At 51.7% G+C, this 15,350-nt stretch overlaps 1 protein-coding gene across 1 annotated transcript; it reads left to right on the top strand.

Annotated features, from left to right (window-relative positions):
* Positions 1-5,926: 5,926 nt before the first annotated feature.
* LOC111162995 (immunoglobulin iota chain-like) lies at positions 5,927-7,111 on the top strand. Its single transcript, XM_022551358.2, has 2 exons — positions 5,927-6,042; positions 6,127-7,111. Exons 1-2 carry the CDS (start codon positions 5,997-5,999, stop codon positions 6,519-6,521), a joined length of 441 nt encoding a protein of 146 aa, XP_022407066.1. The 5' UTR covers positions 5,927-5,996; the 3' UTR covers positions 6,522-7,111.
* The last annotated feature ends 8,239 nt before the right edge of the window (positions 7,112-15,350 follow it).

Raw genomic sequence — 15,350 nt, 5'->3', positions numbered from 1 at the left:
TCCGTGTGCAGAGCAGAATTTCTGCCCCAGACTCACCTGAATGCTCTAAGCGTCATCTGGGTTTGTAAATCCTATGTTATAAAGGGGTTAGAGAAATCCCCCAGTCTCTACCAGTCTCCCTCACCCATCCCTCAGCTTCCAGGACCTGATGCTTGGCAAACATCTGGATGAATGGGGGTGGGGATGGGTCAAGCCGGGGCCTCAGGATGGCCACAGGCTCCTTCAGTCTCCAGCCTCTGCGATTTGGTCCTCAGCTCAGAATTCTGCTCCCTCAATTGTCAGTAGACAGGAAGAGTTGATCTGACTCTTAGTAATGACTTCAGAGAGAGGGAGATTCCAAGGGAATCCCCGTTGGTAACTAAACACTGGGAAAATGGCATCCTGGGCACAGGAATTTGGCCAACTCAATTCCTTATGGAAAACAGAATGTTAAGTAAACTTGGGGTATCCCACCTTCAGCTGGTCAGACATCACACAAGCTTGGAGTTCTGGTGTGTCTGGACCTCCATCCCTCCCAAGGGAGTGAGAGAATCTCTCCCTTCCAGAGCTCTGTTAAATGCCCTAATTAGATTAATCTGATTAAGTAAATTGTTAAAAAGAAGAGAAAGTTTCAGCACTTTCATATTCTTTGCCCATAGCTAAGCCTGATTGGATTTGGGGGCTTAGTTCAAATGTTTGAGGGATTGATTATTTCATTCATTCAAGAAGAAAAGTAATTGTTTTAAAAAAGATAAACACTCAAAAGTGTTTCTTCTTGGTACCATCAAAATATCGGAATGACCATGTTAAAAAGCAAATAAGGTCACCCTGTGCTGAGAGTCACACACCCAAATGCCCACACAGGTTAGGGGAAGCTGTAAATGACCAAATATGGCTCAATGCAGAAACAAAACACCAAAAAAGTCCCAAAACTAAACTAACCACCAGAAACTTCCTGAAATTTGTTTATTCATCTACAGTGTGGACATACAACAGACAAACATATCTCTAATGATGATTGTTTAAAAGGCAAAGTGGAAAAGTCTTAAAAAGGAAGCACTGACCTATTTTTACTTCGATAATTCATTGTTCACTGATTTGAAATGAGAAACTACCTCATTTTATTTATTTTATGATGGAAAATGACTGCTTACAAATGTAGATCCATGCAAATGTCGATCCATTTATTGTAAAATCCTTCCCCTGCTGTTTCCTCTCGACCTGGTCTTTGCCTGGTAGTTGGTACTTTTTCCAAAAAAAAGTGAAACAAAGCATGCCCCCCCCCCATGATTTTACACTAAGAGAACATTCCTCCCGTCCCTTCCCTGCCCCCACATGTCAGACGGGAGGGGGGACCCCTCTGCCCTTCTAACCCCACTTCCTCCACCCTGACACACTTGGGGCTCAGCTGTGGGTCACTTCTACTCTTAGGAAGATGTTTGGTTGATGGTATAGTCCTGTGTCATTTCAGCAGGGGCAGAAGGTAGATTTTTAGTGGTTCTAGTTAGAGGCAGGGCAGCTGTCGTGAGTCTGGTCCCCTCTCAATGGACTGGGGCCTCAATGTGGGTGACATGCATTCAGTGGGGCTCAGGAACACAATTGGCTGTGTTAGAATTTCCAGCTGGTCACCCAGAGCGAGAGGCTGAAGAGCATGAGCCGCTCATGGGTGCCACTTGCTGCCCAGCCCCTGTGTGCCCACCAGCTGCTGTGTGGGCCGTCACCCCCACGAGAGAAGCACCATTCATCTATTCATTCACGTTGTTACACAATAGTGAATCTATAGGGGAACTGTATTACCTAAGTGTTGTACATTCAGTGATGAATACAGAGAAACGGTCCTTGTCCTCGCACAGATTGTGGTCCTCGCACAGATGCACACGGATAAACCTGGATAAACGCTTTGACAAAAATGAAAGTAGTGTGTAATTTCATTTCAAAAATGAAAGTAGTAGAGCAAGATGGGGCAGTCAGGTAAGACTACAGAGGAGGTGACATTGAAGTTAGCACCAAAGGAAGGAGGCTAGTTCTGAGAGGACCAGGAGATTGGATGTAGAGCAGCTTGAGGCCACACAGGGGCTCATGGGAGCCGGAGGCATGTTTGCTCCATTCTGTGTTTGTGAGACAGGAGCCCCAGTGCGTACCCAGCTGCTCAGGGCCACCCAGTTCGCACGGGTCACTTCAGCCATAGTCACAGGCCTGTGCAGAGCCAAGGGGAGGAAACATAGACTCCAGCTTCTGGTGAGAGGACAAGCCCGTATGACAAGGGGCCTTGTGGGGCCATCTTGGAACAGTCTCTGGATTCGTTTGCTAGGGCTGCAGCAACAAGTTGTCACAGACGGGGTGGCTTAAACAACAGAAATTTATTGCCTCAAAGCCCTGGAGGCTGGAAGTCCAGGATCAAGGTGTGGGCAGGGTTGGTTCCTTCTGAGGGCTGTGAGGGATGGATCTGTTCAAGGGATCTCTGTCTTCTCTCTCTGTCACTTCAGACGGTCTCCCTCTCTGAGTGTCTGTCTCTGTGCCCACATTTCCCCTTCTTTTTATTTTTTATTTATTTATGTTTTTGGCCAAGCCGTATGACTTGTGGGATCTCAGTTTCCCGACCAGGGATCAAACCCAGGCCCTTGGCCTTCCCTGGTTGTGCAGTGGTTAAGAATCCACCTGCCAATGCAGGGGACACAGGTTTGAGCCCTGGTCCAGAAAGATCCCACGTGCCTTGGAGCAAGTAGGCCCGTGTGCCACAACTACTGAGCCCATGTGCCACAGCTACTGAAGCCCGCATGACTAGACCCCGTGCTCCACAACAAGAGAAGACACCACAATGAGTAGCCCGCGCACCGCAACTAAGAGTGACCCCTGCTCGCCACAACTAGAGAGAGCCCAGGCATAGTGGCGAGGACCCAATGCAGCCAAAAATAAATAAGTGAAATAAAAACCAAAACCAAACAAAACAAAACAAAAAAACCCCCATACCCTAGGCAGTGAAAGAGCGGAGTCCCAACCACTGGACTGCCGGGGAAGTCACAAATTTCCCCTTCTTGTAAGGACTCCAGTCTTGTTGCATTAGGGCCCACCCTAATGACTTCACTTTAACTTAATTACCTCAGTGAAGATCCTATTTCACAGGAAGGTCACACTCTGGGGTACTGAGGGGGGTGGTTAGAACTTCTACATTAATTTTGGGGGAACACAATTCAACCCTTAACACCCTCCAATGGCTGTGTCCTGTTTCCTGCAAGATGCTGACTGATCCGCTGGCTGATGAGAAGTAAGATGCAGTCTCACCTCTTCCTTGAGCCCAGCTAACATTTCCTTTCAATCCTTATCTCTGGGGAACGCTAGAAATCAACTCCTTTTCCCTCAACGGTTAGGATTCTGGGGGACGTGGAGCATCTGTCAGCAGTCTGCCAAGATGGTGGCCGGAAAAGGACAGGGCTTTACAGGATGACGGGGGACATCGCAGGCCCAGGCTCGGGGACTGCAGTACAGTGTCACCTTCAGGCCCGTTGCCTCTCCAACAGGTCCACCAGCCTGACTCTCCAAGAGAGTGTAGGCCCTGTGAGGACAAGGATCTTGCCCTCACATCTGCCGTGGCATCTGCAGTGCCTGGCAGAGCAGGAGCAGGGTGGATATGTGTTGAACAGATGGGGAAACAATGATTTCCCCCAGGATTTTGGGCTCACGCCCCTTTATGCAGAGAAAACTTTGTTTCCCTCAGTGGCTTGGTTTCTGTTTGTGCGCTTCCTCTGTTTCCGGGTCCGTATGGATGCCTCCTAAGTGCCTATGGAGAAATATAGGAGTGGAGTTATAGGAAAGAATGTTGGGCCTGTGTTAGCCTGTTGGGGCTTCCGTAACGATGTCGCACCGACTGGGGGGCTTAACACAACAGAAATTCATTTCTCACAGTCTGGAGGCGAGAGGTCCAAGATCAAGGTGTCTTTAGGGTGGGTTTCTGGTGAGCCCACTCTTCCTGGCTTGTAGATGACTGCCTTCTTGCTGTGTCCTCACATACGTGGCCTTTTCGTGTATGTGCAGAGATAGATAGATAGATAGATAGATATGGGAAGTCCCTGGTGGTCTAGTGGTTAGGACTCCACGTTCCCAATGAAGGGGGCCCTGGTTTGATCCCTGATCAGGGAACTAGATCCCACATGCAGCAACTAAGACCAGGGCAGCCAAATAAATAAATAAATATTTTAAAAAATAAAGTAAGATTAAAAAATAAAAATTAGATAAGAGATACAGATATATTAATAGATGATAGATGGATAGTTAGGTAGCTAGATAATAGGTTAACAGACAGACAGAGTGAGCTCTGGTGTCTCTTTCTCTTCTTATAACGACACTAGTCATATAGGATTAGGGCCCAACCCTTATGACTTCATTTAACCTTAATTACTCCCTTAAAGGCTCTGCCTTCAAATAGAGTCACATTGGGGGTTAGGGCTTCAACATATGGATTTGGGGGAACACAATCCAGTCCATAACTGGGCCAAAGTGCCTGCTTAGTGAGCTGGAGAATGGGGAGCAGACAGTGCTGAGTGCCTTTGCAATGCAATTCTGACATCAGCTACATGGAGTTAGGTAAACTGTCACAAGTTAAGGGCACAGCCCCCTCCCCCCCAAAAATAACACTGCTCATTTCAGATTGCAAGCTCAGATAGTCCCAGGCCACCTGTATTTCTGACCAATTGGCCACAGATTTGGGGGGTCCTCAAACCCCCTCAGGCTGAATGACTTGGTAGAAATACAGAACTCAAGAAAGCTCCATCCTTATGATTCCAGTTTTGTTGTAAAGGCTACAAACCAGAAGCAGTCGAATGAAGAGATGCATGAGGGGCGATGGGGGTCCCAGATGTGGGGCTGCTGTGTCCTCAGGATGCATTGCCCTCCTGCACGCCCACAGTGCACCAGCCTGGGAGGTTCCTCTGAACCTCTGTGTCCACAGTTTCCACTGGGGTTTCATTACTCAGGACAATTGCTGGGACCACTGGCTCTGTGCTTGGACTCAGCCTCGGGCCCCCCTCCCCACCCTGGGGATTGTGCTGGTATCTCATGGCCTAAAGCCCTAATCTTTGAATCACACGGTGGGGCTTTCTTCATGGCCAGCCCCCATCCTGAATCACCCATTAGCATAAACTCAGGGTCCCCGATGAATAACTAAGACACTCCTATCACTCGGGAAATCCCAGGGATTTAGAGAGACTCCCTTCCAAGTGCCAGGGACAAAGAGCAGCCAGTTCTTTTCTGTACAACCCCTTGTTCCCCACACAGCGTCTTATTTATGGACCTGAGGATGCAGTGCAGGTCTGGCCAAGGAGTGGGCCCCCATGATCACTGAGCTCACTTACGCCTCCTCCCCCGATCCCTGGGGAGATCATCATGATGAGGAGGGGGCAGAGGGCCAGGGCAGGGCTGAAGTGGGTAAGTGTACTCTATCTCCATTTCCACCTGCCCTGGCCCCACCCCCCCAAGATGCTCCCTTCTAGGAAGCTGCTAGTCACTCCAGCTTTACTCCAGGAGGAAAGGGGCTGGGTTTGGGTGGAGGTCGTGCTAGGGACATGGGAGTGGACAGAGTGGCCCCCTCACCCCCAGGGCCCCTTACACTTTCTGCAGCACTAAGCAGGTATTTTCCACCCTGAGTACCTGTCCTCTCTTCCTGGTTCACCAGGCACATAAATGTGCACAAGAACCTTATTCTGTGGGGCTCATCTTCTTCAGGGGGATGTTGAAGTTACCCCCTCAGGGACTCAAGCCTGGCCTCCTGGGCACTGGCCCGTGAGCTCCAAGCAGGTGCTTCCTCCCTAAACGCTTCCATGGGGCCAAGGCAGGAGCTGCAAAGGCCACCACGGGGCCGTCCCCCTAACCGACAATGCAAACCCAAGAAGTCTGGGACGGCCACTGGGAACTGGGCGTGCAACGGCCCCACCCCTGGGAGGGCGGAAGAGGGTGCTGGCACAGCCCCGCGAGGGCCCGGGGCCCCAGTGCACACTGGAGGCAGAGCTCTGCTCGGCTGCACCATGTCCTGGACCCCTGTCCTGCTGGCGCTCCTGGCCCACTGCACAGGTGAGAACCCCCAGAGCTCAAGGCCCCTGGCCCCTTCCCTTGCCCTGCTTTGCCCTGGATGCCCACATGCTTCTGTGTCCCCAGCTTGTGGCCCTCAGCCGGTGCTGAATCAGCCGCCATCCGTGTCCTCGTCCCTTGGAACCACGATCCGCCTGGCCTGCACGCTGAGCAGCGACCATGATGTCGGTGTCCACAACATCTACTGGTACCAGCAGAGGGCCGGCCACCCACCAAGGTTCCTGCTGAGATACTTCTCCCACTCGGACAAGAACCAGGGCCCCAAGGTCCCCCCTCGCTTCTCTGGCTCCAAAGACCTGGCTAAGAACGCAGGGTATTTGAGCATCTCTGATCTTCAGCCGGAGGATGAGGCTGTGTATTTCTGCGCCGTGGGGGCCCAGGGCGTGGAGCAGGGGCCGGAGATGCAGAGAGAGAGGAGGGAGGAAAGGGAGCCTGCTGCTCCAGCCTCACAGGCACCATAGGACACGCTTACCTTGAACCAAAGGCAGAAGGGCACGCCTCCCCGAGGAGAGGGTGGTGTGGCGAGGAGGGTGGGGCCTTGGGCTGCCCCAGGTGAGGAGACGCTCCTGGAAACCCCTTTGGAGGCTGGATTTGGGAATTAAATCTGCTTGTGTCTTGGGAATTTGTTTTGCTGGGTGGTCTGAATTTGTTCCAGGGAGGCCCCAGATGTTCTGCAAACAGTCAGAATGAGTGGGATGCACCCAAGCCCCAACCAGAGTGAAGGTCTCAGGAGACCTGGCCGGTCACGGTCTGCTTGGCCGGAGCCCCTGGTCTTGTGGGTCCTGGGAGGCAGGGGGCTGCCATAGCATCTTGGGGGATGCCCCTGCCAGGGACAGGACCCCCTATTATCCCCTGATTGTGCACAGGGTAAGCAGCTTAGAAAATGCCTTCACTGGGCCTCTGGGGAGGAGAGCAGTGCCCAGTGATAGGGGTGGTCTAGGTCCTCCACTGGGCCAGATGGCTCTTTGTTGTAGAGGGACTGTCCTGTGCACTGCAGAATGTCGAGCAGCATCCCTGGCCTATACCCACCAAACAACCTCCTGCCCCTCGTTATGACAACCAAAAATGTCTCCAGGCATCACCAAAGGCCCCCAAGGTGGCAAAACCACCCCACCTGAGAAACACGGGTCTAGGAGAGAGAAAGGCGTTTCCTCTTCTGTGCAGGAAAGCGGCAGGGCTGGCAAATATTTTCCGTAAAGAGCCATGTAGTAAATATTTTTGGCTTTCTGGGCCATATGATCTTTGTGGCAACTACTCATTTCTGTCCTTATGGCTCAAAAGCATCCACAGACAATATGTGAACACGCGGGCATGGCTGTTTCCTATTAAACTTTATTTACAGAAACAGACAGGGCTGGGCTGGATGTGGCACTCAGGTCATACTTTGCTGACCCCTGCTCCAGAGAAACACCCAGTTCCTGCCTCTAGGTTTCAGCCAAACCACACTCGGTGGGGTGATCAAGGTCACTCCTCCTGCCTGAGGACTCCAGGATAATAACCCTCTGGACCCTTGGAAGACCTGGGGGCAGGAGGGATACAAGGCGTGTGCATGGCCTTGCCGATGAACTTGTTGGGTAAAGAAGGAACAGTGGGTTCCTGCTATCCTGGCCCACATCTGCACCCTGAGCCCCTGGGTGGTGAGTCAGTGTGTGCCCTGCAGAGAGGGACCCTGTACACCCACGTCCACACCACATGTGGACATGCCTCCCACTCAGAGAGGTGCCAGGCAAACCATCTCCCCTGTGATCCAAACTTGGCTGAGAATGTCCATTTATCATGGCTGAAAAGACCCCGAAGGGTACATTCATGTCAATATCAGCCCTTCCATATGTGGCCTGCGACGCCTGTAAACAATGGTCTCAGCTCCCGCCAGTTCTCAGCACCCTTTGGGCTTCCTCTCTGAAATGCACTGAGTTCTTCCTGCATGGAGCCTTTGTCTCCTGGCAGGGGCCTCCAGGCCCAGGTTTCCAAAGGCCATCTAGGTGGTCCCCAAAGAACTCTGTCACCTGCTTGTAACCTGTTCTTCCCTTGCTTTCATCCTTTGTGATTCTGGGATTCCAAGCCACGACAAGAAACCCAGAGAGCAGGGAGTCAGGTCAGCTCCTCCATCATCCCAGCACGCCTGCCCCACCGTATTCCTGGAGGATGGGACCTTGGACCCGGGCCTCGGGCCAGGCAGAGCATGAGTCTTAGCTCTGGTCAGCCTCAGAAGGGTCATTTGGATGCTAGGCCAACATTTCCAGTGTTGTTGGTAAAGAGGACAATAATAGCACCAATTAATTTCTATAAAATGCTTAACCTGCACTTGACTGTAACACGTACTCAACAAAGTAGTGGTATCATTTCCTCATCGGTCACCAGGCCTGGCCTCCCCCTTGTCTAAACCTTTCCTTTAGTCTGAGTCATTTCTTACCCGGCCAAAATCTGACCTCCTGCCCATCATCCTGCTGCAGCCTGGATCCTCCATTCCTCATCTTTATTACTCCCAGATCCAGCCTTGCCTGCACTCCTCCACTCTAGCCTCGATTGTCTCCCACCCTCAAAGGTACGGATGCAAGCCACATCTGCCGTTTCCAATTTTCTGGTGGCTACATTTTTTAAAAAAAAGATAAAAAGAAACAGATGAAATGATGTTTAATAGCATATTTTATTTAAACCAATGCATTTCAAATATTATCATTTAAACATGCAAAGTACAATTAGTTATGAGATGGTTAACTCTTTTTTCATACTAAATCTTCAAAACCCAGTGTGTATTTTATACTTGGGGCTCATCTCAATTTGGACCGGCCACATTCCAAGTGGTCCACAGTTGCCTTGGCTGTGACAGGACAGTACGGTTGAAGGGGTAAAATTGACTCCATGTTGTGACACAGCCTTTGGAGACTGGCCCAGATTCTGTCCCAAGTCCCATTTCTTGTGCGCTGCCCTCACCATCTGTTTCTGCTGATGCTCTCGGTTGCTTCCAAACCTCTGCCCAAGCCATCTACTTGCCAGTGGACTTCCTGTCCCTTTGCCATGACCCCCAGCTGGCTGCACCGACTCTGGGGTCCGCAGTTATCTCCACTGTCACTCCTTGGGCAAGACTTCCTTGACCTCTTTATGCAGTTAATAACTTCCTGCTATGTGCAAACATCGTGTTTTCCTAACTATATTTAGCACCTGCTGCGCAGCTCTGAACTTAGTTTGCAAGTCTCTCTCCTCTACTAATCCATAAATTCTCAGTGGGAAGGACCTCTTCATCTCATTTTCTGGGTCTGATATACACTGATAACAGAGTTGAGTAAATGGATGTATAGACGAATGCACGACTGAATGAATTCTTGGGTCCCAAAGACCTCATCATTCCGGGACCCCATTAGACAGCTGGGGTCATTGTGATTCCCTAAGAAGGGAAAACTTGCAAATCCAGGGATCATATCCAGTAATCAGGAGTGATGTGGAAGGAAAAGATTGAAAAAGGTCAATGCAGGGAAGGGAACATTTGGGAAACTTTCTGAATTGTTAATGGAGGTGAGAGATGTTGGAGAGGGTGGGGTTCCCAGATTGTTGGGATTTGCTGCCTGGTACCCAAAGAGCTCCCCCACCCCCAAGTATCACAGCAGGGTTCCTGACTGTGATACAGAACAGGGGTACAGGGATGCTGAGAGCTGTGGTCTGTGCACAGAAATGCTTGATGCTGCTCCCAAGTCTGACCCAGAAACACAGAACCCAGCAGGCGTGGACATGTCACCAGCGGTACTGAAGACCAGAGGCCTGAAATTCTGACCTGGGTTAGACCTCCAGATCTTCAGTGGAGAGGATCTGAGGAAGGCCCAGGGGTCTTGGGGGATGGAACGTGCCAGTCAGACAGAGTGAAAATGCAAGGGCTCTCTGTGCACACAGAGGCCAGTGTGGTTGTGATGTGATTGTCAAGATGAGCTGGGGCAAGTGGCCCCACATAAAGAGGGGGGTGGGATTAACACTGAGACGCCTTTTAGGGCATGAAGGGCCCTTGCGTCTTATTCTAAGTTGCATCACAAAAATTTTGTGATGCATGCCCAATGACCAAATCCATTCATTCACGACGGGATGTAAAACGAGGATATTTTCATTCTAGCAAAACTATGAAGAAAACGTCCCCTCCTCAATGATTTAGGCACCCAAGGGACTGTTCACATAGTAAAGGCAGGATAAATGTTTGATCTTTTTTCCCTTTATTTACCAGTCATAGAAATCACAAGTCAGTGTGCCAGCATCTTCCAGGTTCGTGGGTATAAGATATTTGAGGTGTTTAAATCCATTGCAATTATGGTAAGTTGTTCTGTCTTTGGGCAGCACAAGCCCATTCAAATTGGTGTCTAACCAGGAACATGACAATGTGTCAAAAACAGTCCATTTACTTTTGTCTTTAAAAAATTTGTGCCAAGGTACCTTCACTCCAGCTAATTCTCTAAAGGATGATGATTTTTTTTTTTTTTTGGCGTGTGGATCTTTATTATTGTTGCTGTTTTCTTTTTAAAAATTTTTCCCATTCATTTTTTATTAATTTAATTTTTATTTTATATTGGAGTATAATTGATTCACAGTGTTGTGTCAGCTTCAGGTGTACAGCCAAATGATTCAGTTATACATATATATATATATATCCATTCTTTTTCAGATTCTTTTCCCATTTAGGTTATTGCAGAATACTGAGTAGATTTCCCTGTGCTATACAGTAGGTCCACATGGACCATCTATTCTACAAACAGCAGTGTGTATATGTCAATACCAAACTCTCAATTTATCACTCCCCCCAACGTTTCTCCCTTGATAAACGTTAAGTCTGCTCTCGATGTTTGTGCTCCTGAGTCTGTTTCTGTTTTGTATACAAGCCCACCTGTGTTGGTTTTTTTTAGATTCCACATGTAAGTGATATCATATGGTATTTGTCTTTCTCTGTCTGACTTCACTTAGTATGATAATCTCTAGGTCCATCCATGTTGCTGCAAATGGCATTGTTTCATTCCTTTTTATGGCTGAGTAATATTCTCTTGTGTGTATATGTATATATATACACACACACATCACATCTTCCTTAAAAGGACAATTATTATTACACCCTAAATGGAGAAAGAGCACAAGAATGTGAAAATTTTGAAATCCTCCATGTGATACTGGTAGTTACTAAGCCAGGATCCCAAATAGTTTACTCACACAAAAGAAGAAAAATTAAGGATAAGTTCAGGATAACAGTACCCACCTTACACCACTCTCTCAAAATTAAAGAAATAAAAATAAAAAATAAATAAAGTTAAAGCTCTGTTTCATGCCCTCAAGGCATAACGGTGCCGGAGGCCGGGAGTTGGGAGCAGGGTTCTCCTCCGCAGGACTATTTGGACTACAGCTGAGGGAAGTGGTGCTGGGAGGGTGGTCGTCCTCACAGGCCGACCACGACCGCTCCTCTCCCTCCCTCCACTTCCAGTGACTGCCGTCCACCTGGGGAGTCTGCAAAAGCCCCTCAAACCCGAACGCTTCTCTCATTTCCTGCATCTCATCAGTACGTCCGTGACCCAGAAACGCGGCTTCCCGGGGTTCTACCCTCCGACAATCCAGTTCAACCTCAGCTTCAGTTCAGCGGACGTCAGAGCTGTCCCTGGGAATCGCCCCTCCGGCCGCGGTGACCACCGACGGCCTCCATCACCCACTGGACAAGTGCAGACACCGCGACCAAGGCCGCCAGGGGGCAGTGCAGAGTGCCCTTTACACCCCGTTACGCCATGTGGGTCCACAGGCTGGCAGCGGCAGCATCACCTGGGAGCTTGTAAAAAATGCCATGTGTCCCGGTCACCCCAGACCTGCTGAGTCTGAACTCGCATTTTCACAAGATCCCTGGTGGTTCCACGCACGTGAAAGTCTCAGAGCACTTCCTGCGCCCTTGTCATCTGGTTCAACCTCACTAAGGCACTCTCACTCAAACCACCCATGTGGGCAAGCAGGTGATGCTCTGGAGATGCTTCTCAGGAGCACCTGGAAACCAGAAGCAACGTAAAAGGTGTGCCTGTACGCACAGAGCACGCTCACCTCCCACGGTTGACCTCTGGCTCCTCCTGGCTCAGAAGCGCAGGCCCTTCCCTCCCACTCAGACCTGGATGTTTGGGCATTTCGACCACCCTCCAGCTGTGGCTTCGCAGCCCTGGCTCCCGGATTGCAGCTGCCCTCCTGGCAGCCCCGCGCCCCACCCCCCGCGTCCACTTTCCCCTCCTGGGATGAGCCTCTGCACCACACCCCTCACGCTCCACTTTCTCAGCCCTCTCCCGATGGAAACTGGAGGCCTCTCCCTGGAGGGGCTATTGCTGCGGCCTCGGTTTCCTCAATCCCACGGACCACCCCTCACTCTGAGCTTTGCCGTCCAGGGAAACAGACAGGGATATGGCGCTGCCAGCAGCACCTCTCTCTCCGTCAAAACCGCCTGCCGCAAGGACTACTGGACGAGTGGGACTACTGATTTGTTTCTTGTGAATCTGTGTAGACCCAGGCCTGAGAGATGCCTGAAATGCAAACGACCCTCCATAAAAGGGATGAATGTTCCCTGGGAGGTGTGACCAGGGCCAGGCGGCAGTGCTGCAGGCATTGGAGAGCAACAGGAAGGAGGGGGCTCTGCTCCTGTTTCTGCTCTGAGCCACCTGAAGGGGGCGCCCACGGCGGGAGGCACGTATGGGGCCAGTTCTGGGGCCCTGGCCACATCTCAGACCCAAAGGCAGAGCCAGCCTTCCCTGAGGCAGGAGGGCAGAGGGAGAACCCCTGCGGGGTGTGGGGAGCCCAACGAGATGGCCGCGCCCCTAACTGGGACCAGCGCCTCAGATGCACAGGGAGCCACAGCAAAGACAGGAGGGGTCAGGTTGGCATGAGCCACAATGAGAGGGTCTGGGAGGTCCTGCCCAGCTCCAGGTGCAGAAGACAGAGCTCGGGGCATCCCCACCATGGGCTGGACCCCTCTCCTGCTCCCCTCCGCACTCTCTGCACAGGTGCCCCCCCCCCCCCGCAGCTGCCACAGGACCAGCCTGAGGGTGGGAGCCCCTGGGAATGGGCCTTCATCTTCAAGTCCCCTCTCCCCTCCTCTCTCTCTCTCTCGTTTTTTAAAATATTTATTTATTTAGCTAAGATGCACTGGGTCTTAGTTGCAGCATGTGGGCTCCTTAGTTGTGGCGTGTGAAATCTAGTTCCCTGACCAGGGATCAAACTCCGGCCCCCTGCATTGGGAGCGCAGAGTCTTAGCCACTGGACCACCAGGGAAGTCCCCTCTCCTCCTCTCTGACAGGCTCCACAGCCTCCTATGAACTGACCCAGCCGCCCTCAGTGTCAATAGCCCCCGGAACAAGGTTAGGATCACCTGCTCAGGAGGTAACGTCATGCATAAACATGCATCTTGGTACCAGCAGAAGCCGGGCCAGGCCCCTGTGTTGTTCGTCTACGACAATAGCAACCGGCCCTCAGGGATCCCTGACTAATTCTCTGGCTCCATTCAGGGAACACAGCCATCCTGATCATCAGCGGGGACTGGGCCGAGGCCGAGGCTATTACAGTGCCATCTACCATGGCAGTGGGAGCCGTGACTCATGGTGACGTGACAGACGGGGACTCAAGGCACGAAACTGTCCCCCCCAGCCACCCCAGCCTGGTGCTCACAGTCCACGCCCACTCCTCCCCTGCCACCTCCGCCCTGGACCAGGAAGGTTCTACTCCTTCTCCACCCAAAGTCACGTCACTGCACCTAAACAAGGCCCTAACTTTCAGTGTCCTCGTCTGGGAAACAGGAATCATAATGACCATCCATGGGATGAGCTGTGTGAGCCAGGGTTCTCTAGAGAAACAGAACCAGCAGGATGTGTGTGTCTATAAATAGAGATTTATTTTAAGGAATTGCTTACATGGTTGTGGAGATGTGAGTCCAAAATCTGCAGGATGGACCGGCAGGCTGGAGACCCAGGAAAAAGGGGCAGTGAATCCGTCTGCTGCAAAATTCCTTCTAGCTCTGGGGAGGTCAGTCTTTGCTCTACTCAGGCCTTCAGATGATTGGGTGAGGCCCACCCATATTAGGGAGGTAATCTGCTTTACTCAAAGCATCAATTTCATGTTAATCCACTGATTTCAATGTCAATCTCATCCAAATAAACCCTCACAGAAACATCCAGAATAATGCTTGACCAAATATCTGGGCACTGTGGCCCAGCCAAGTTGACACATAAAATTAACTCTCACACTGGCCTTAAATAAACAAGGGTGACCACAGCCTCACTCTCAGGTCGAATGAAACCTCCAGACCTCTGGGCTTTGGAGAATGTTTTCAACCTTCCACAGTAGCGGAGGCCACCCCCAGAGAAGGGTTTGGGAGTCATACAGCAGATCTAGTGATCCCAAGAACCTGGAATTTTCTAGAACGTTCACATCTGGGACTTGGAGAAGATGGACCCACGTGTCTGCTCTGGAGACGACTTGGGAGAGAGGAGTCCTGGTGGCCACAGGAGGAGTCTCTGGGGCCTGTGGGATGGAGAATGGGCAGGGGGCTGACCAGGAGGAGGCAGGGGGCGCCCTCTGACACGGGAGCAGGGCAGAAGTGACTGGACATGACACACCACTCCACTCCAGGGGAGACGGGTGGGGGCGGGGCACAGAGGAGCCAGGGACCCTGAGCAGGGGGTCTGCTGAGCAGGACATCTGGACCCAGACCTCTCTGGCTCGGCCTGAATCCAGCCCTCGGCCATTCTCGGTCCAGGGACGGGGTGGGGACAGGCTCAGGAGGCCAGAGCTGCAGCTGCACCAGCTGGGAAGGCCCTGCCTATCCCCCGAGGGTCTCCAGGGACCAGCCAGACCCAGATTTCCAACCATGGCCACCACAGGAGGATGTGGTTTGTAGCAACAGCAGGTGCAGGGCAGGTTATGGGGAGTAGCTGGGGTCACTGAATTCAGGGACAGCCCCTTCTTCTCCCCAAGACCTGGGGCTGTCCTCTGCGGAACCACAGCTTCTGGGCCCCGGGCAGTGGGTAAGTGTCACACCCACACAGGGGTGTTGCGAGGGAACAGCCTCAGCCTGGACCCTGGCAGGAACCCCACCCCAGGCCCCAAGGTACAAGGAACCCAGGTATGAGGCTGGAGTGGGCCAAGCACCACAATGGGGAGAAGCTGGACTGGATCAGGGCCTCCCAGGGGCTCCCCTATACCCCATGTCACGTGTCAGGGCACCCGCACCCAGTTACCGTTCAGTGCTGGCCCATCTTCCCAAGGACCGTGAGGTCTTGGGTTGCAGTACCTGGCCTCGGGGATGCCCG

This window comes from Delphinapterus leucas, chromosome 14, assembly GCF_059928025.1.
Source record: "Delphinapterus leucas isolate spDelLeu-1000000601 "Yukka" chromosome 14, BTC_Dleu_Yukka2, whole genome shotgun sequence".
Taxonomy (NCBI): domain Eukaryota; kingdom Metazoa; phylum Chordata; class Mammalia; order Artiodactyla; family Monodontidae; genus Delphinapterus; species Delphinapterus leucas.
The sequence above is the reverse complement of the archived record's forward strand: the minus strand, read 5'-3'. Positions and strand labels throughout refer to the sequence as shown.

Excerpts from the sequence above, each read along its gene's own strand:
- LOC111162995 (XM_022551358.2), top strand. The coding sequence starts at position 5,997 with ATGTCCTGGACCCCTGTCCTGCTGGCGCTCCTGGCCCACTGCACAG. Across the intron at positions 6,043-6,126 it reads GCTCCTGGCCCACTGCACAG|CTTGTGGCCCTCAGCCGGTG; the intron begins GTGAGAACCCCC and ends CTGTGTCCCCAG.